General features: G+C 55.0%; 1 protein-coding gene across 1 annotated transcript; it reads right to left on the reverse strand.

Moving 5' to 3' along the window:
* Positions 1-387: 387 nt before the first annotated feature.
* KDELR3 (KDEL endoplasmic reticulum protein retention receptor 3) lies at positions 388-11,282 on the reverse strand. The gene is made up of 5 exons (XM_046014060.1): positions 11,019-11,282; positions 6,456-6,556; positions 2,383-2,541; positions 1,486-1,738; positions 388-690 (listed from the first exon to the last, which is right to left on the reverse strand). Exons 1-5 carry the CDS (start codon positions 11,107-11,109, stop codon positions 650-652), a joined length of 645 nt encoding a protein of 214 aa, XP_045870016.1. The 5' UTR covers positions 11,110-11,282; the 3' UTR covers positions 388-649.
* Between the last annotated feature and the right edge of the window lie 9,813 nt (positions 11,283-21,095).

Raw genomic sequence — 21,095 nt, forward strand, 5'->3', positions numbered from 1 at the left:
AAATGGTCGCCATGGTAAGGGTGCCCCCCTAGGTTACTGGGATTAAAGTATTGGGTAGAGCTGCCTCGAGCCATAGCAAGACCCTCGTCTGCTTACCCTGTGAGGCAGAAAGCGGAGTCTAGCCTGAGTTGGGAAGTTTGGCTTTTACTTGTGGCTTGAAGACAGATGAGAAGTGAAGTAACACTTCACACCTGTAAGACCAGATCATCTGTGTATCCTTCCCTAAAACTTGATCTGGAAAGTGAAAATCGAACAGCATGTTCCGATGCTTGAAGTCTGGTCTTTGGGGGCATCTGCTGTGTACACAGGTCTCTCTCCAGACGGGACTGACTGTTCTAGCGCGAGGCTCTTGCTAGGACATTGTGGAGCAATAGTTTGACCCATACGTGGGTTAAGCACCTATGATTTATTGATACCCAGGTGACCTGGGGCCCCATGCTTGTATAATTCACCTAGGTTTTTTTACTGCTGCTATAATTATTGGTGAGAACGTCATCTACATAGAATGATCAGTGCTTTGCGGAAATCCACACTAAGCATTGTTCTCATTTTAATTTTAACATTTGGCCCAAGTCCTGTATTAGTCCAGAACATTTCAGATAGTTTTGTTCAGTGTCCTTACTAAGGCGTAGAACCATCTCTGGAACCTTCAAATTGGCATTGGAAGACTTAACTTCTTTCCTTTAAGGACTAGAAGAAAATGGAGATAAATTAGAATTCATCACACTGATGAAAGACTCCCTTACTAACCGTGGTCTCTGGTTCCCAGTTCATAATAGGTGTCTGGCTGTTCAAGCCAAGGGGGACACTGCATCCCTGCATAACTACAAACAGTAAACACCCCACCCCGCCCCGGTATTGGTTACTGATCCCACTTTCCCTTGGGCTGTAAACTTGACCTCCCTTTCTGTTCCACATACGTCCAATGCCTCTCCCTCGAGATCTGCCCACACACGGGTGACCTGAACAGCCGCATCTGCCCCATCCCTGGTCTCCCTAGGTGCTGCCTTCTACTCTCCACAGCAACTGCGGGGCTGGTTCTTCAGCCTTCCGGTGGCTGCACTTGGCAATCAGCACAAACCCGTAACCCCTGATCCTCCTCGACCTCTGAGCTCTCCAGCTTTATAGACTGACCACACTAGCCTTCTAGTCCTTGTCACACCAATCTGGTACCATTCTCGGGACTCCTACATAAGCCCTTCTCTGGAATGTTTCTCCTGTATTTTTCTAACCAAGTACTTGGTCGTAGGTCCTCCCACGGTTCCCGTCTCTACGCAGCATGCACGGTACATCCAGTATGTACCTGCTCTGTGCTCTTTCGTGGTACTTGCTTCCTGAAAATAACCTGTTCATCTTCCATCAGAGAAAATAAAAGCGCCGTGAGGAGCAGAGACTTAAGTCTCTACATTCACTTCCAGATCCCTCATACTGAATGGGTAGCTCCCTGTGGCCGTGCCAGCAACCCTGCTCCGTTCTGGCACCTACCTTTGGTCACATACAGGTAGAAGAAGTCACAGTAGAAGATGGTCTGTACGACTCCAGACACCACCGCAATCTGGTCGTAGAAGTTCTCCGTCTGGTACCGTCTGATCCAGTTGGCCAGGTAGAGCGCCCGGTACAGCCCAAGAAAGAACAGGTAGTGAGTAGTGATGGTCTCAGCCTCTCCGGTTTTACTGATCATGAAGAGCTGGGGCAGGATGGCCACTGATTCCAGGTAGATGGAGAAAGTCCAGAGGATCTGAGCCAGAGAGAGAGGTGGCCAGAGGAGGTGGATCAAGACCACGAAGGGGCCCATTTCTTTAAAAGAATGTAATTACTAACATAGTACGTTTACTGGAGTAATCTAGTGAAGCAAAAAAAAGTTTCTGAAATAATCAGTGTGTCATTCCACCCCTGTGTCTAAATATAAAATATTTCTAAAAGAGGAAAGCAAACTGCTGTTTGTTGTTTTCTACATCCCATGAACATTTCTTTAGAACATAGTTTTTAATTGTTGCAGAACCTTAGTGTCTAAACTGGTCTGAATTGAAGCCATCATTTCTCAAAATGCAGTCGGTGAACACTGGCTTGCAGTCCCCCAGATTCTTAGGCTGCAGCCCAGATCAGCCCAGCCTGGACTGTGCTCCAGAAGCCACCTGTTGGACAGAAGTTCTCAGTAGCTGTAAGTTGGTGCTGTGATGCGTGCTGCTTTGTTGACTTAATGACCATCTGGATGTCCCCATTTTCAGATTACCAGTTTTTAAACTTACAACAATACAGGAGTCATCGTCCTGTCTGTACCAAAAAGCAAGCCCAGATACTACAGAGGATCCAGAGGGAAGGATGTCAGGGAACATGTTTACCTTACCTTTCAGAATTAACACTCTGGCTCCTTTCCCTTACCTCCAGGGGAGTAAAACTGTAGTTCTCAAGGAAGGAGAGGCCAACGACAGGGACCAGAAGAAACTCGAGGCGGAATGTGTCATTCTCAATGTCGAATGTTTTCCGAAATTTCCCATAGATCATGTACACGGTGACATAGGCACAGAGCAGGAAAACCACCTAACGAGGCAAAGAGACACGTGGGAATCAAGTCATTTTCCAACCTGTTTGCTGGGCTTCCAAGCCACCCTGAGCTGGGACCTTCCAAATCAAGGGCTAGTGCACTGGCCCAAGGGGGACAAAGCGAAATGTGTGTGCAATTTCTCCCGAGTCGAAGCTAATGACCCTTTGGTTAAGTAACTTGATGCTCCTAATGAGGACTGACGGCACTAACCATGATGACCCGAAGATGCCCAGGCTTTTTCCCAGTGCAGAACGTTAGGCTGAAGCCCAGCGTTGGTCTCTGTCCAAGGATTTAGCAGTGGCTGGAATTCCAGGGCTCTTAACTCAAATTCCTGGATCGGCCTCAGTGACTTGTGAGCATTCTTGCACTGGGACTGACAGCCTTCGAGTCAGCTGATCCTTGCTCCTGCAGAAAAGCTCTCTTTCTCTAATCACAGGAGCTGCCCTCCAGCATGTGATGGTTTTATGGTTTGCCAGAGGTTCGCAAATTTGTGTGTGCATCAGAATCACAAATGGCTGCCTCTTTCCCTCCTGCCCCGAGTTCCTACTGATTTTGTGGGTCTAAGTAGGCCTGAGTATCTGCATTTCCAGCAAGTCCCTATGTAATGCTGATGCTGCTGGCTCCAGGAACTCACTGGGCTAGAGAACTCCTATGTGTAGTTGAAAACTCAGATTAGTGTCTCACCAGAAGCCAAATATCCTTTGTGTCACCATAGCCCCATGGGAACACGTTAACTGCCACCTGGGATCATATGTCCTGTAAATGCGTACCAGTCTCTTTCCCCTCTGGGAGATTTCTATAAAAGGGTCCTGACTTCATGTCCACCTCCGCATCCCCAGTCCCTAACTCAGGGCCCAGCACAAAACATGCCAGAATGAATGAATGAATGAAGTGGTGATCACTTCCTCACTTCATAAATGTAGAAACACCTCTCTGAGGTTCCTACAATTCATTCATCTGTGCCAAGGGCTGTGTCTGCAGTCCCTCTCAGCGCTGTCCAGATCAGATCGTCGGGTCAAGGAATGAACTAAGTAGGTGGTGGTTGCTATTTCTGTGTTGACTTTCCACGAAGACCGTGATTTTAGGACTTCAGACTGACGCTCACACCGTTCAACACTAACAACATCATAACATCTCTGATACGGAGGAGAAAGAGAACTTGCCTTGGTTAAGTATCTTTTAGGTGCTAGGCTATTTACATATACTCTCTCACATGGTCTTCACAATAGTCCTGCAACACAGAATTCCCCTCATATAGCCTTTCTTCTTAAAAAATGGAACTATTAGATGATGTGCCTAACTAAAAACGACATTTCCCAGCCTCCTCTGCAGATAAGGATGGTCACTAAAGTGCAGGTGAGTTACTGGGTACAGTTTGGAGAAAGCTCTTTACAAAGGGCTTACCCAGCTGGCAGACACCCTATTGCTTTATCCACTTCTTCCTCTGTCCTGCCCGGAATGTGGTGTGATGGTAGGGAGTTCCAGCATCCATTTTGTGACCCTGAGGCAACCTCGAGGGTAGGTGTCACATTTGGACTCTGTATAATTTGCAGGACCTCTTAACTGAATTTCAAGACGGCAACAGCAAAGCATTAAACCCAAGTGTGGGGCTCTTCTGAGCAACTGCATGGGTCCTGGTCACACTAAAATGCTGCAGCAGAAAGTTAAAAGGAGCTGCCATCCCAGCCCTGGACTGCCTATCTCCAGATTCCATGTTAGGAGGAAGGTAAAAATAAACCTTTATCTTACTAAAATAACTTTTTAAAAAGTGTTCATTTTAAAGAGAGCACGAGCGGGACAGTCAGAGACAGAAGAAGAGAGAATCAAGCAGATTCTGAGCTGAGCACGGAGCCCAACGCGGGGCTTGATCTCACACCCCTGAGATCACGACCAGAGCCGAAACCAAGAGCCCGACACTTAACTGACTGCACCACCCAGGCACCCCTAAAATAACTTTTATTTAGTAAGTCTCTGTTCCCAGCATCCAAGCAGTCACATTCCACTTTACTGACTTTGAAACCTGTGCTCCTTTCACTAACGTATGTTGCCTTCAAGAGTTAGGATGACTGAAGGGCACCTGGCTGGCTCAGTCAGTGGAGCATGTGACCCTTGATCTTGGGTGAAGAGCTTTAAAAAAAAAAAAAAGAAGAGCTAGGATGGCTGATTAAAAGCTCAGAAAACGCCTCACCCCAACACAACCTCTAATGGTTATGGCCCAGAGCCGAAGACCTCTGAGTGGAACCAAGAGATGCTCAGTTTCTCCCATAAAACAGGGCCATGCTTCAAAGCAACGGCATCCTATCACAAAACGAACTCCAAACTGTTGACCTGCACCACCTGCCCTCCCCCAGCCCTCTGGTGGCAGCCCTCACCTGCTGGGCTCCCTGCCTGGCCTGGAGTACACCATGCTTGTTCCTGTCCTCACGGGAACCGTTCGAAACGGCTGTTCCTTCCGCTTGGAATGCACTTCCTCTGATCATCCCACAGCTGGTTCCTTGTCACACAGACCTTGACATTGATGTCACCTCTTCAGAGAGGCCCTGCCTGGTCATACTCCCTGAACAGCTTCCTGTTCATTCTCTACCACATCATCCATTTTTAAAAAACATTTTATGGGGCGCCTGGGTGGCTTAGTTGGTTAAGCATCTGACTCTTGATTTCAGTTCAGGTCTTGATCTCAAGGTCAGGAGTTCAAACCCCAAGCTCCATGCCGGGCATGGAGCCTACTTAAAATAAGCAAGCAGGGGCGTCTGGGTGGCTCAGTGGGTTAAAGCCTCTGCTCGGGTCATGATCCTGGGGTCCTGGGATCAAGCCCCGCATTGGGCTCTCTGCTTGGCAGGGAGCCTGCTTCCTCCTCTCTCTCTGCCTGCCTCTCTGCCTGCTTGTGATCTCTGTCAAATAAATAAAATCTTTTAAAAGATTTTTCATTTTAATTATTTGCATAGGCTCATTCCTAATCAAAGGTTTTCTTGCTTATTTTATTATTTGTCTCCCCACTTAGAGGTTCCCGGGCGCCTGGGTGGCTCAGTTGGTTAAGCAACTGCCTTCAGCTCGGGTCATGATCCTGGAGTCCTGGGATCGAGTCCCACATCGGGCTCCCAGCTCCATGGGGAGTCTGCTTCTCCCTCTGACCTTCTCCCCTCTCATGCTCTCTCTCTCTCAAATAAATTAAAAAAAAAAAAAAAGAAAAAAGAATAGAGGTTCCATGAGAACAGGAACCTCCTATGTCTTCTTCAAGTTCCTGGCTCATAGTAGGTGCTCAATAAATGTTGTCAAATGGATGTTGGGTGAATAATCTCTCTGAAAGCTCAGGGTTTGTGTTTGTTGTTGTTGTTTTTGCTTATTTTTTAACCATTATAACCAACGCCAACCTTTACTGTTTAATATATGATGGCTATGGGGGCACCTAGGTAGCTCAGTGGGTTAAGTGTTTAACTCTGGGTTTTGGCTCAGCTATGATCTTGGGGTCGTTGAGACTGAGATTGAGCCCAATCCCTGCTTCAGGCTCTGCACTCAGCAGGAAGTCTGCTTGAGATTCTCTCCCTCTGCCCTTTGCTCCCCGTCCACCCCTCCCCGCAGGCTTACATGTTGCACACACACCCTGTCTCTAAAAATAAATAAATCTTTTTAAAATATATATATGATGGCTACTGTGTATTTGCAGGTATTACCTCATTTAATTTTCACCACAAGCCCTCTGAGGTGAGTACTAGTATTATCTTCACCTTGTAAATGAGGAAAGGGAGGTACATGGAGGCCAGAGGCCTTGCCCAAGCCCAGGTCCCATGCGGCTAACAACACAGGATTCACATCCGGGTTTGCCTGCCTCCACAGCCTGAGTTCCCAAGCGCACGGTCTCGGTTTGTCGGGCTCCGCAGGCCCTGTCACCATGGCCGCCCCCGCCCCTCACCTTCATGACTGTGTTGTAGATGGAGATGAAGTTGGTGAACAGATCCAGGTACCTGGTGGTGAAGACAAGGGCAAAAAGGATCTGGCTCTTCCCGGAGATACCTGTGGGCAAAGGAGGACAGGAGACAATAGGAACACAGACTCCTGGGCCCACCAACACTCAAGAAGCCCAGAGCTTGAGCTGAAAAGGTGTGCAGGGTGTCCAGTCCCACTCAAGTGACAACACCCTGTCCCTGCACGGTCCCTCTCTGAGGGTCAGCAACAGCCCTTCCCGCTGGATCCCTTGAGTTCCTCTCGTGTGCACAGACGCCGAGTTCCCAGGGCCCCGGCACGGGCCTGCCCAGGTTCGGCTCCCGCCTCCAGTGAGGCTGTGGGATGGCGTGGAGGCTTCTCTTCGCTCCGCCCCCAGAGTTCCACCGACGGTCCCCAAAGCTCTGACTTTTGCAGAGCAACTCACAGACTTTACAGTGTGTCGACTCACAAGGGAGACCAGAGCCGGCGGAGGAAAAAGCAGGCCCGATGGAGCGTTCCGTTTTATTTTCCAAATTCTAAAAATTAAAAATGCTTTCTTTTTTACTTGTAAAAGTTCTATTTTTACCCTTCGTAAAACAAAAAAGAGAACACATAGATATAAATAAGAAAGCAGCGGTCACCGGAATCCCAGAGACTCAGCGGGCATCCTCCCCGATCTCTGCTGGTGCACACCTGCGTGCACACATCGAGCTGCCGCAACCGGGGTCAGGCTTCTCGTGCTATCGCCTCACCCGCGTTGGGCTCTCTTTTTTAACTTTTTATTATTTTGAGCTCATTTTAGATTGGCAGAATTGTAAAGATCGTACCAGTCGGTCCCACACACCCTTCACCCAGCTTCCCCTAACGTGGGCATCTTGCTTAACCACAGGACATTTGCCAAAACTACGACCTTCTCATGGACACGGCGCTGCCGTCCAAACTCCAGGCTTTAGTCAGGTTTCTCCCATCTTCCCGCTGACATCCCTTTTGTGTCCCACAAGCCAATCCAGGAATCAGCACTACATTTAGCTGTCACGCTCCTGAATCGCCCTGTGGCCACTTCTGCCGCGTCACGGAGGTGGGTCCAGGGCAAGGGGAGCCCCGCCCTCCCCTCCCCCCCACCCCCCCCCACTCCCCCCTTCCTCTCGCCCGACAGATAAGCCCACACCAGTCTGGACACCTCAGCAAACCACTCCCAGCCGTGATGCCTGCGTTTCTGATCCAAAGGTCAACTCTGTCCTCACTCACCCAACCTTCCCAGAGCCAGCTGAGGACAGTGTCTGTTCAGAACCACGTCCTTCCCATGGCTTCTGCGACCATCCACTCCGCTGGCTCACCACCCCTAGCCGCTCCTGTCCTCGCCACCTGATCGTTGCAGGGCTACCCCGGCTTCTCCCTGTCCCTGCACCAGGGATGTCCCGGTTCCAGACACTCCTCCGAGTTCCAACCTGTCGCTGCAAGCCTGACCGACCTCCCCAGCATCCCCTCAAGCCCCTCCTCCTCTCTCCCCTCCTTTGAGAATGCCACCATCGTCCCCTCCATGCTAGAGCCAGGAAACCAAGAGCCATCCTAAGGTCCCTCCCCTGTGTATCCCCCCCTCCCCGTCTTCCCCAGCTCCACTACGCCCACGTCCATGTCCCCTGCCCACCCAGCACCCTTCCTGGTGGTCTCCCTGGTCTCCCCAAGTCTGTCCTTGCTGCCAAACCCCACTCCATTCCACTTACCGGCCAATGGCCTATGGGTAAGGAAACGACTGGGGACTTGGGCACCGAGAAGTGACATCACTTGATTAAGGGTCTGGTTCCTTTACTGGCCTCCTTGGTGCCTTATCTAGTCCTCTGGGGCTAGGACATTTTGGGGAGAGGGGACAATTTTATTTCTTTTTATTTCTAAAGATTTTTATTTATTAGGGAGAGGGCCCCCGCTGAGCAGAGAGCCTGATATGGGACTCCATCCCAGGACCCTGAGATCATGGCCCGAGCTGAAGGCAGAGGCTTAACCCACTGAGCCACCCAGGTGCCCCAAGGGGGACAACTTTAAAGACTGAGGATGGATACCACCGAAACCCCTCACGTTCTGGAGGGCGCGGGGGGCCCATGCCAGCCTTCCTACCAGCATGGCAGGCCTGAGCCCCACCGTCCTCACTGTGAAACGAGTAGACTCACACAGGTGGGACAGGACTTGGCCAGAACGAGAGTGCCTCCCTGGGGGTCTGGGCCTTGGACTTGCGGCAGTGGGGCTGGCTCGGGGGGAGGAAGCCCACCCCTAGGCATGGGGCATGGAGTCCAGACCAGGGGGCAAGGCTGACCTGAGGCCAGCTCTGGGCTATGCTGCTGCTGCCCCTTCCCACAGAGGCCTCGCAGAGAGGTCCTCAGCACCATTTAGGGGGTCCAGGAGGGGCGTCTGGTAGGGGACAATTTGCTGCCTGCCCCCACGGCCTTCCCCCACCCCTCCCCTCTCTGTGCCCTCGGCCTGCCAGGTTCCCGGACTTTGCTCACATTTTCCTCAGTGCTTGGGAGTCCTGGCAATCTTGAGCATGAAGGTTTTCCCACTCCCTGGAACGCAGTGAAAAATTTCCACCAGCGCTAGCCACACACACACAGACCCAGGATGTGGGAGCGAACAGGAGCCGGTCCCTGGCCAGAGTCCCTCAGGGGGCGGGGGGAGAACATGTGAGCACATAGGGACCCATGGAGCCCTCCCTCCACTTCACACACGGGGAAACTGAGGTCTGAGGTCACACGGTGCGTCAGTGGCTGAGTGAGAACTAAGTCCCAGTGTCCCGCCTCTGTGGGGGATGGGGAGGGGTGGCCAGTGAGGGTCTCACCAGGCTCCGCATCTCGGGGTGGGCAGGGCTAGCACCGGGCCCCTCACCTCAGATCCCAACCAGGCCTGTGCCCACCCTCTCCACACCCGCACGGGATGCACAACCCGGCTGCCCTTCGCCTTTCCCTGTAGCACTCAGCACGTCTAACAAACCGTATCATTTTCTTGGCTGCTCTGACCGCTGCTTGTTGGCAGTCTCCCACCGCTGGAAAGTCCGTCCCCCCGGGGCCCGGGGCCCTGCCCCTGTGGTCCCAGTTCTGTCCAGGGGGCCTAGGGCCATGCTGGTAGAGCGGGGTGGGGAACAGCGCCCCCTCCTGGTCATGGTTGCTCATCCCGGCCAGGGCCCTCTGGAGAAGCGCAGGGACAGGCCCAGCTAGATTCCTCCCCTCACCGGGGCTGCCTCACTCCCCCGAGTGGGAATCTGAGGGGCTGTGAGGGCCTGTCTCTCCAGAGACGGAAAACTGTTATGGCCTGCAGGTCCAGAACCACTTGCAATGCCTTCCGTCTGCAATGCCTCCCACGCCAGCCCCCACCCCTCACCCTCCACAAGCCTCCCGGGCTGGCGGACTCCCCACTGTTCTCTCTGCGTCCTCTCTGGAGGGGCCACACGGCTTTCAGAGTGACCTGCTTCAGGTCCCTTCTGGGCCCCCTCCCCCACTCCCCAAACTTCCATCACTCCCCAGTCCCAACTCCCTGCCCTGAAAGACAAGGCCCCCCCTGCCCCTCATCTCCCTTACAGACCACCCCCAAATCAGGGTGCTCACTCTCCCTGGGACATGCCCTGCCTTCTGCGACCTGGGGGCTTTTGTGCCCCCAGTGCCCTCCGCGCAGCGCACCCTTCCTGGGCGACACCCTGCCCGTCCTCCGGGACCCAGCGGATCTGCTCCCTCCACGAAGCCTTCGGGGAGATCTGCTCTCTGCCTCCTTGGCCCCCTCCTAGCCTGCACACTCCTCTGTACCCCCTTGCCCCCATGCCAAGCACAGGGTAGGCGCCTCGGGACCGCAGGGGACAAAGACGGCTGCAGCAGCCTCTTAATGCACTGAGTCTGTGGGGTCACCACCAGCCCCATCTCGAAACTTCTCCAAACCCCCCAGCGGGGCTTCCAGACTGCTGGGCCAGAGGCGGACCTCTCCTGCCATCCCTGGGCTTCTGCTCACGGGCAGCTCCCTGCTCACCAGGGCCAGGCCAGGTGTCCCTCCTGCCACATCACAGCCTCCTGAGGGAAGGGAAGAGGGCCCAGGAGGGGGCAGGGGAGAGGGGTGGGGAAAGAAAGGAACAGGCCCCGGGAACTGGAGGCCACTTCCTGTGTGCATACCTATCCCCCCTCCGGACCCCACCCTGGGCCAAAGGCCTCCAGCTCCTGCGGAGCAAAGGGAGCCACTGGCAGGGCGAGAGGGTCTCACCTCCTCCTAAGCTCCCTCCTCTTCCCACCACAGGGGCAATGCCAAGGCAGGGAAGGTGGGGGTGAGCGGAGGCACAAGCCCACCCGCCGTCCCTATTCTCCGCCAGTCCTCCTCCTTTGAAAAGGCAAAAACTTTACGCTTTCTTTGGAAGCTGAGCAGTGCAAAAACAAGTTCCTAGCACCGCCAAGCCGAAGCCCTCGCGCTGAAGGGAAATTCGGGAGCCGCCCCACCCTGCCCCCCCCCCCATCCCAGGCTTGCATGGGCTGCCCGGCCCTGGCCCACCCCCGGCCCCCCCACCGCCGCCGCCGGGGGCGACCCTCACCCGCGCAGCTCTTGGACCTCCAGATCTTCCCCAGGAGCAAGATCATGGCCAGGAGGTGGCTCAGGTCGCCGAGGATCCGGAACACGTTCATGGTGCCCCCAGCGGCCCCGCAGCGCGCGCCGCCACCTCCCGGGAAACTTTCTGGCGGGCGAGGCGGCTGCCACGTCCCCGGCCCGGCTCTGGGTCCCGCGCGCCGCTGCCCGCGCTCCGAGCCCCGCGCTCCCCGCCCGCCGCCCGCTCCGCCAGCGCACACTCCTGGGCCGGGCGGTGACGTGGCCGGGCGGCCACCGTGCCAGGCGAGCCAGGAAGCGCCGCCGCCTAAGATCCCGCCTCCCACCCGGCCCAGCGCCTCGGGCCCGGGGCGGGGCGGCCGGGGCGAACCAGGGGGCTTCCGGCCGCGGCCTCTGGCACCCCCGTCCTCCCGCGGCCCCCGCGACCTCCCGCGCGCCACCCTGGGCCAGCCACGGCGCCCCTGTCGCCCCTCAGTCCCCTCATCTGCCCCTCGAGTTAATAAGGCGTGGACCAGGGTGAAGTGGGGGGTTCCGCGGGCTGGCGCCTGGCAGACGCCTAGAGTGCAGGAAGTACCCCTAAATGTGACCATCAACCTGGGGTTCAACTCCTCCTTGCTGGGAGCCGGATTGCAGCTGTCTCACCTGTTCGCTGGGAGGCCCACCTTGTTCTGCCCTGCCCAGCAGGAGGCGAAGCCATGGTCCTCAAGTTTGGAGTCAGGCTGACCTTGGGCCCAGCCTCCCTGCTGTACGCCTTCCCATCTTGGCCGCAGCTGATTCATCCGTAGAATGAGGCTACTGTACAGAAGATGTCAGGGAGGTCCAGGGCCCCCCTAGTGTTTTCCTTTCCTTGGTACAAGATGATACACAGGAGCACAGACCAGGAGACTCCGGAGGGCTGTGGGCTATTGGCCACCAAGGTGGGAAGCAGGAAAGGGGAAGGGCAAAGGAGCACCAGCAGACAGGAGTCCTCCCAGTGCTGTGTGGCCTGAGCAGGTCTGCCCACCCTCTCTGGGCCTTGGTCTCCGCATCTGTAAGAGCAGACCCCATAAGCTAAGGGCCCTTATTACCACCCTCCTTTTGACCCCAGTAGGCCCTTGTCCTCCCCCCGCCCCCCAGGCCCTTCATCTCTCCCTAAACACTGGCCTCCTCCACTGGCTTTGTTGCGATGGGATCTGCCGCTCCCCGACTCCTCCGCGGTCCTCTGAGACTCAGAGTGTGGTCTGAGGACCCCGCAGCACCTGCATCCCAGGCTGGGAATGCGCGGTCTCCAGCCCCGGCTCAGCCTCACTGAGTCTGATTCTGCTGGTGAACAAGTTCACCGGTTGCTTCACAGGCACGTGGAAGTCTGAGAAGCACCAGTCCCGACGATGCTGTGAGGGAGGTCTCGCTACTATTCCCATCTTACACTGGAGAAACTGAGGCATGAGAGGTTAAGTCATGCAAACGTTAAGTAGTGGCGCCTAGATTCCAACACACAGTCTGACTCTGACTCCAGGGTGTACGCAATTCGTGCGTTGTTTTGTGTGTGTGTGTGTGTGTGTGTTTAAGACTTTATTTTAGGGGCACCTGGGTGTCTCAGTCCTTAAGGGTCTGCCTTCAGCTCAGGTTATGATCCCAGGGTCCTGGGATCTAGCCCCACGTTGGGCTCCCTGCTCAGCGGGAAGCCTGCTTCTCCCTCTCCCTCTGCCCCTGCTTGTGTTCCCTCTCTCGCTGTGTCTCTCTCTGTCAAGTAAATAAATAAAATCTTAAAAAAAAAAAAGATTTTATTTTAAAGTGGACTCGAACTCATGACCCCAAGATTAGGAGCTGCTTGCTCCTCTGAGCCAGCCAGACAGCCCCAGGGTTTATGCAACTAAATTAATATATTACACTGTCGATCATCATGGGAGATGATGAGGTCTCTGCCGCCAGAGGTAGGTGAGCCGGGGGTGGGTCCCCATTTGTCAAAGATGCCGCAGTGGGGACTCCTGCCCCGGCAGGGACATCGGGATGACAACAGCCATCAAGTAGGTCTCTCCATGTGGCCCGGGCCTCGACAGACCCCCTCTGCAGGACGCTTCAAGTCCTCACCTCACAGGTGACAGCTATGAAGGTCCAGGGAGGGGAGGTGCGTGGGCCAAGTCTCTCTGGGAGGAGAAGCCGGGCACTCATCTCGGGGCTGTGACAGATTCTGAATGGGCTGCTCTGTTCCCTGCTTCCCCCCGCCATCCTGCCCAGATGCCTCTCTTGCGGCGTCGGCCAGAGAAGGCGGTGGCTATTTAAACCCCTCAGGTGCGGCCACGGTTCTCGGCCCTCCCAGCTGGCATCTCCTGCTCAGCGCCCACCTCCTCCCCAAGCCAGGGAAACGCACGTGCATTTGCCATTTGGTGAAACATCTGTCCTCCTGAGAAGCAGTCCCAACTGCCGCGGGGGCTGGAACAAGGCTAGAATTCTCCTCTTCCCTCTCTTTCTCCAGCCACCGCCACCTGCTGCCCCCCTCCCTCCGCCATCTCCCAGGAGAACTGACCGAGGCCAGGGAAGGTCTGAGAACCATGGTGGTGGAAGGGATAGAGCCCGGGCTGTGTGGCCCCAGGGCCAAGAAGACCTTGTCCTGGGCCTGCCATAGTGGACTTGAGCTTGCCGTGTCCTCTCCTTAGGCCTCAGTTTTCCCATCTGTTAATGGGGATAAGGAAGGGGAAAGTATTGCCAACTAGTGACTGGTCCTCTTTGCATCTAGTCTTTCCAGTCTTTCCAGGAAACGATATTCCCTATGCCTCAAGACAGAGAGCTCATCACCCCCATTTAAAAGATTGATTGATTGATTGATTTTAGAGAGAGACAGCCCGCAAGCAGTCCGGGAGGAGGTGGCAGAGAAAGAGGGAGAGAAAATCTCAAGCAGACCCCGCGCTGAACACAGACCCCGACTGGGGACTCAATCTCATAACCCTGAGACCATGACCTGAGGCAAAATCAAGAGTTGGCCACGTAACCGACTGAGCCACCCGGGCACCCCATCATCACACCCATTTTACAGATGAGGAAACTGAGGCTCAAACTTGTCTCGTGTTCCCCCAGGTCACATAGACCCCTCTCCCGAAAGTTCTACCACTCTGTTCTTAGTAATGAGCCCTTCCTGCGGAGAAGAAGGAAAACTGTGAGTTCAAGTGCTCGGCCCTCGCCCATGCCAGCACCTTGGCCACCGGCGCCATCAGACACTATCTGTCCCTGATGCTGGGTGGTTCTGGGCGCGCTCCTCATCCCTGCATGCCTCACTTTCCTGACACCCCAAATGTGTCTGCTGTAGGAACGTAGTTGGGGGAAAGCCAAGAGGGAAGTTTCCTTCAGCTCAAAGAGGGCAAAGGTTCTTTTTTCCTCATTAACAAAGCGAATTGTATATTCAAAGTCAAAGGAGAGAGAATGGGGGAGTAACAATTATAGGGGGAAATGTGCGTAATAATCTCTTCTCCTTCCTGGTCCTACCCCTTTGTTACACTTCACCGCCCTACCGAATAGCCTGCCAGCTGTCTCAAATTCTGTGTGGAAGGAGGACGTGGATGTAGAGTGAAAACCACTATCCTGGGGTACTCCCCCACCTCACTGGCTGCCTCTCGCTGGGCGGGGCCATGGAAAGAATGGGGAGCTCTGGGCCCCCCGCTCCTGGGACTCCCTACAGGTCACTAGGGGCCGCTGTGGCTTCCTCCAGGACACGCGAGTGGATGCTCGCCTGTGGAAGGAAAGAACTCTTCCCAGGCAGCCCCAGGAGGTCCCACTCCGGAGGCACGGAGGCGTGGTCAAGTCCATTCCCTAACCTAGCCTGAGGGCAGCCTTTCTCTTCCTGCGCTTCTGCCCCAGGTGTTTGGGAAGCGCCCCGGTCCCCAGTATCTTTTGAGTGACGTGTAGCAGGGCAAGGGCAGTCCAATTTTTGCACAGCTGGAAACCAACGTTCTAAAACCTCTCCTCCACTTTTAGTTCCAAGCACATTTGCGGAAGACCGGCTGTGTGCTGCTGCCTTATAGGCTGAACCTAGAGGCAGTTTCAAGGAGCCCTTAGGGCACTGTGGGAGGTGGAAGGTGCTGTCTGTGCCTGCCTTAAATATGGCACAGATGGAGAGTAATTACCCTTGGTTGGCAGAGAGTGGAGACGAGGACCGCAGTAAGGAAGGCTTCAAACCATGTCCCAGTGGGTTTTGCAGAATGAGTAGGAGCTTGCCTGAAGGACAAAACCTGGGAGAGGAGAGTAGGAGTCCCAAATAGAAGCAACTATGTGTACCGAGGCGCAGAAATATGATACAACCCACTGTCCCAGCACATATTATTTGTACAGCTCTTTAAAAGGGGCCAATAGGGGCACCTGGGTGGCTCAGTAGGTTAAAGCCTCTGCTTTCGGCTCGGGTCATGATCCCAGGGTCCTGGGATCGAACCCTGAATCAGGCTCTCTGCTCAGCGGGAAGCCTGCTTCCTCCTTTCTCTCTGCCGGCCCCTCTGCCTACTTGTGATCTCTGTCAAATAAATAAATAAAATCTAAAAATAAATAAATAAATAAATAAATAAATAAATAAAAGGGGCCAATAAACAGGAAGAAGGGGGGGGGGAAGGATGAATGTCAAGGTTAGACAGATCTTTCTCCAAGTCTCAAGTTTCACCACTAACTGAGGAGCTGCCAGAATTCAGGCAATTCGTTTTACCTTTCCAAGTCATACTGTTGTCGTGGGTAACCTGGGTATAAGCCAAGTACTGATTTCATAGGTTAGTTATCAGAGGCGAAGTTAGCTAGGTACCTAAAGCGCTTTGCAAGGAGTAAACCACTCGGCAAACGCCAGTCCCTTGCTCCCCTTTAAGGGACACCAAGGCCCAGAGAGGGTCCCCAAAGCAGAGCCAGGAGAAAACAAAAATTCTGTGTTCTCAGAAGGCGATCACTCCCTCTCCGGTTTATTCCAGAAGTGCAAAAAAAAAGACAATTAAAAATAACCTCTGAGCCCGAAGATGCCTTCTGGAGTGTTCGTTAGAAGTGTTCTGTGCCTTGCTCCAGTGGTGATTACCCGGGTTTTATGCATATGTAAAATTCAGCGGGCTGTACTCTGATGTATGACAGTTTGTAAGTTACACCTCAATTAAAAGAAAAACATAACAGATCTTGCGACGCGGCCCCCTTCGCCGCCGCAGGCGACAGGTGTATTTCTGAGACACCCAAGACCACTCTCTGGAGCGCGGGGCAGGCCCAGCGCCCTGAGCTCCGAGTCGTGCGCCGCGCGCCGGGGCCGCGGTGAGGTTCCCAAGGCAACCGCAAGCCGCTCTCCGCGTCTCCCGAGTGACGAGGCGTCAGCGAAGACCCGGAGCCCGGACCACAGAACCGGAGCCACGGAGCGACTGGCGCGCGGCGTGGGGTGGGGGTGGCGGCTGGGGAGAGATGGTGGCGGGCAAGGGCGGAGGGAAACGACTGGTGCCCTTCGTCCTTGCGCTGGCATTCTTGTGGGCATCTGGCAACCACCATTCCCTAGCCCTGAGGCCACAAACTACTGGGTGAATACACCCCTGGGATTCACTCTCAGCTTTCCAGGTGGGGAGCTGGACCGCTTGGCTACTCCCGGATACCACGGATACCACGATACCACGGAGTGAGTCAGGGGCAAGGCAAGCCCTGCACCCGGGTGGCCTGCTTTCCAGCTTGGGCAGCCCGGCCGGGTGGAAGGCTGGTAGGTAGAGCTGGGTGCTGGCACCCCCTTGGGCTCTGGTTCCAGCTCAGCCAGTAACTTGCCATGTGGTCTTCAAGTCCCCTCTCCTGCCTGGTCGGAGAGATGGGACAGCACCACCCATAGCTCAGAGTAGCTGTTACCAAGTGTGTGAAAGAACGAGTGTAAGAGTGGCTTATAAACTGTAACGTGTCGTGCACCTGTTAAGGACCATTACTGCTGTCACTCTGTTGTCTTGTCCTCGTCAGTCCGGCCCCATCTGTGGGCTTGGTGACAGCCAGATGCCTGGTAAACCTGAGGCTCCCCACTCTCTATGCCCAGAGGTTTGCAGTCTCGGGGTGAGAGTTCCCCTCCCGGAATTCCCCCCTTCCCAGGGAATGGACCCAGGGTAGCTCTCCCAGGCATCAAGGGATCCTTTGGTCCCCAGAGCACCCACTAGACGGATTCCAGAGACAGCAGCCTCCATTCACCCTCCCGTACACCTCCTCCTAATCTTCTCCCCCGTGGCTGGATCGTAGAAGTTCCCCATGAAGTGAGGATGTCTGGAGAGCCCAGGATGTGGTTCCTGCCCAGAACCCGATAGTAACACCCCTTCATGCTCTTTGAATGCCACAGGCTGGGCATGTGGTTGTACAAGTTGTGTATCCATGTGCTGTGAGACCGTATACACATCGGGCTGAGTGCGCGTGTGTACCTGGGCCAGGCTCGCACGCATGCACTGGTGTTTGTGTGTACTTGGGATTCATATTGGAGCGCGTGTATGTAAATGTGCGTATTTATGGCTGCGTGCTGTGTGCCTGCAGGTGTGTGTTGTGTGTCTGAGGCATATGTATTTATCCGTGCATCTATTTGTGTCTTTGGTGGTGAACGTGAACATCAAGGGGGCATCTGCGGGTTTGTACTTGGGGTGTGTGCAAGCGGGTGTGTAAAACTCTGAGGTCTGTAATCGTGCACGTGTGGGAGTGCTCAGGGGGTTTGGGTGTGGGGGTTCTTTTCTGCCCCATCTCCCCTCATCTGGGTGACCTTCCTCCAGCTGAGGACTGTGGCTCAGGCCACAGGCGCGCCTGGGTTCGCCCTTGACCCCTCTGCCCACCTGGGGCTGCCCAGGTCACCGGCTTGCCTCTCGTCTTCCGGGCTGTCAGGGCAGCGGGAGCGAGGGCGGGTGGATGAACCTGGGTCCAGGGCTCGTGTGCCACCCCCCCCCCCCCACTGGCGTCCTCCCCTCCCCACAGCAGGAGCAGCAGCGGGAAAGGTTGGCGGAGGGGCCTATTTTGGGAGCGTCTCCTTAGCAACAGCTGCCACGGGCCGTCTGCGGCGGTTTTTCTATAGGTGCTAAAATATTCCACCCTGGTGACTACTGAGTGCTGGGAGGGTGGGTGAGGGTGGGAGTGGAGGGCGGGAGAGACCCCTGCAATCTTCCATCCCCAGGCCAGAGCCTGTTGCGATGGGTCTTGGCCCTCTGGACTCCCCTCGCCCCTTCCCCTTCCTTCGGTGGTCGCCCCTCAGGTCTGCTGGGATTTTGGAGTTCCGAGGCAGGCCAGTTGTGTCCCAGGCTGACTTCTCATCTCAGCAGCTGGGCTGCCTCTGTTTGTCCCATCTGTAGAATAGGCTGGCCAGACTTTAAGGAACTCTCTAAGTCCCAAACCCCTAGACTCTGTGACTTTGGCGTTTGGAAGGGGTCCATCTGGGATACCTCCCCCGCTCCTCTCCCTGCTTGGTCTATTCCTTCTCACCCCGCAGTCCTCGGGGACCTCTGTACAGGCTCTCAAGGCCTCTATGGGACCAAGGAGGCCTGACTGGGCTCCGGGGGTGAGCCAGCTCATGAGCGTGAGGGCTCTTGCTGGCCTGAAACGACCTTTCCCCAGAAACTAGGATCTGATTTCAATTCTGGCTCAGACTCTAACTTACTCCCTGAGTGACCCTGGGCAAGGCGCTTCCTCTCTCTGTGTCTCGGTTCAGTTTCCTCACCTGGGAATGGGGGAAAGTCCTAGAGTCTCCCTCCTGAAGACGTTGTGAGGATCAGATCTGAGAATGGAAAATGGGCTGGAAGCTTTGGCAAAATGTCCAGTCAGAGAAATGTTTTGTTTACCATCATTACCCATCGAACTTCAGAGCAAGTCTCACCCTTCCAGAGAGCCGGCCCTGCCCACAGAACAATATGACCTGTGCCTCAGTTTCCCCATGGGTAACAAGTGCCTGCATCATAGAGTTCTTGTAAGGATTAAATGAGATAGTGCTTGTGAAGGCCTAGAATGGTGCTGGGCCAATGGTATCGCCCCAGGGGGCCCTGTTCTCCTCACTCCTTCCAGGGGGCGCTTCTGTGTTAGCCGATGACAAAGTCTACTTGCCCACTGGGGACCCAGTCCAGACTGTCCCATTACAGACGAGGCTTCTGAGGTCCAGAGAGGATAAGCAACTTGCCCAGGGCCTGACCGTCCAAGTCTCTCTCCCTTGCCCCCGCGACTCATACCCCTCCCCACCTCCACCTCCTACCCACACCCTTCTCAAATATGGGCTGAACAACCGTGAATTCTCCCCCCACCCCCCGGCTTCTGTCATCGCAACAGTGGGGTTGTCGCCCTATGACACGATAGGATGTCACACAGAGGAGGACACTGAAGCATAGAGAGAAGTAAGCTGCCCAGAGTCACACAAGGCTTGGGGGATGGGGATTCTTTATCCTGGGGTCCCTGAACCTCTCTCTGACTTAAGCTGCCCTTTCTGCCGCTCCCCACCTCCTCCCAGTCCAACCTAGCCTCCGCCAGACCCTCCTTACAGGAGATGAGCAAGGGGTGGGAGGGGGGTCGCAGGCTGCCGCCCCACAGCTAGCAAGGTGACCATTACCAAAGTTTTCCTCAAAACCCTATGATGTCACAGCCACCAGGCCTCCCCGTCCCATTCCCCAGAAGTCACTATCCCCAGGCCCCTACATTTTCCTTAAACTTGTGCCCAGTGACAGCCTCAGGACTGATACCACAGGAACAGAGCCTCTGGATCTGGACGCCTCTGTCCCTGCTCCCCATCTCCTCTGCCCCTCCCTCCTTCCCCCCACACCCCACTTTTCCAGGGCAGCCACCAGGCCAAGCCTCTGGTTAGGTCAAGAGACCACAGGTCATTTGCCTCACCCGCATCCTCCTAATTTCCACGGAAAGGTGTGATAGTGACCAGGCACTTACCTGCCACTAACCTCGGATTCAGATTCTGAAGTTCATCCATCCGTTCGTACCAAAGATTCCCGGGAAGGAACGCCAGTCCTGGCTGCCTGTGAGGACACCGCCGAGTAATGAAGGAGACAGGCATGGAACAGGTCATCCGGTGTGGGGCTCCACACAGTGTTGAAGGGAGGACTGAGAAAGGATGGTCACGTTTATTGAACACCTACTATGAACTGTGAATTTCTCGTGCATCTACCTCCCCTAATCTGCCTCTGTGAGACGGGGGTAGACTGCTAGGGACCCCCTTTTACAAACAGGTTCAATAACAAATTGGAGTACCAGGGCCAGATGAATGAGTGAGTGGGTAATGAATGACTTCTGCTGGGGGCATCAGGAAACCCTCCCAGGGGAAGTGGTGGGGAGACTGAGCTGGGAGAGCAGCAGGAATTCTCTGGGCAGAGAAGGAGGAAGGGCACTTTAGGCAGGAAGAACAGCACGGGCAAAGGCAGAGAGGTGTGGAAGCATCTGGTATGTTCTGGAATCTGTGGGAATCAGGGTGTATGTGTGGTTATATAGGGTGCTGGATAAGGTGGGGCCTGACTGTACATCATACTGGGGCGTTGGGACTGGATCCCAACTGGAGGTGGGGAGGATCCACGGGGAAGAGAGACAGTCATGGTGGTTAGTGTGCTGGACTCATGCTCAGGGATCAGCTTGGAGAAGATGCTGGAGGAGATTTCATCTTCAAAAAATTCTCAATCCCACTTTGGGGTGCCTAAGTCTCTCCACCTCTTAAATGAGACTAGCCACAGATGGCCAGGCTCCCAGGGAAGTTCTTCTGGCTGTCTAATTTAGGTGTTCTCTCGACCTCCACCCTAGCAAAGGAGTGCTTTTCTTCCTCAAAGGGGGGGGGCGGTAAGTGGCTGGCTGAAGGGGGGGTGCTGGGGGCTGTGAGATGCTGGAGACTCCTCCCCATGGCCCAGAGTGTGGGGCCCAGCCTGGGGCACACTCAGACCAGGATCCTCCCCTGTAAAGACAGTGTGGAGTAATGGGGACGCAGAGAATAAGAGACTGGGGTTTGGTCTGGCTCTGCCACCTGTGGGTGACCTTGGACAAGTTCATGACCCTCTTTGTCACTCAGTCCCCCAGTCTGGAAAATGAGGCGTTGATGTCTAGGTGACTGTGAGGGTCCCTACAGCAACGCCACCTCTGTCTTCCGGAGCGCAGTGCGTAGGGTCCTTTA

This window comes from Meles meles, chromosome 7 (genome assembly GCF_922984935.1).
Source record: "Meles meles chromosome 7, mMelMel3.1 paternal haplotype, whole genome shotgun sequence".
NCBI classification, from domain to species: domain Eukaryota; kingdom Metazoa; phylum Chordata; class Mammalia; order Carnivora; family Mustelidae; genus Meles; species Meles meles.

What these genes read in the sequence shown, in the direction of transcription:
- KDELR3 (XM_046014060.1), bottom strand. Translation starts at nt 11,109, where the DNA reads ATGAACGTGTTCCGGATCCTCGGCGACCTGAGCCACCTCCTGGCCATG. An exon ending in GAGGTCCAAGAGCTGCGCGG is followed by an intron (nt 6,557 to 11,018) that starts GTGAGGGTCGCC and finishes CTTTGCCCACAG; the next exon opens with GTATCTCCGGGAAGAGCCAG. An exon ending in CTACCTGTATGTGACCAAAG is followed by an intron (nt 691 to 1,485) that starts GTAGGTGCCAGA and finishes ATTTTCTTCTAG; the next exon opens with TCCTTAAAGGAAAGAAGTTA.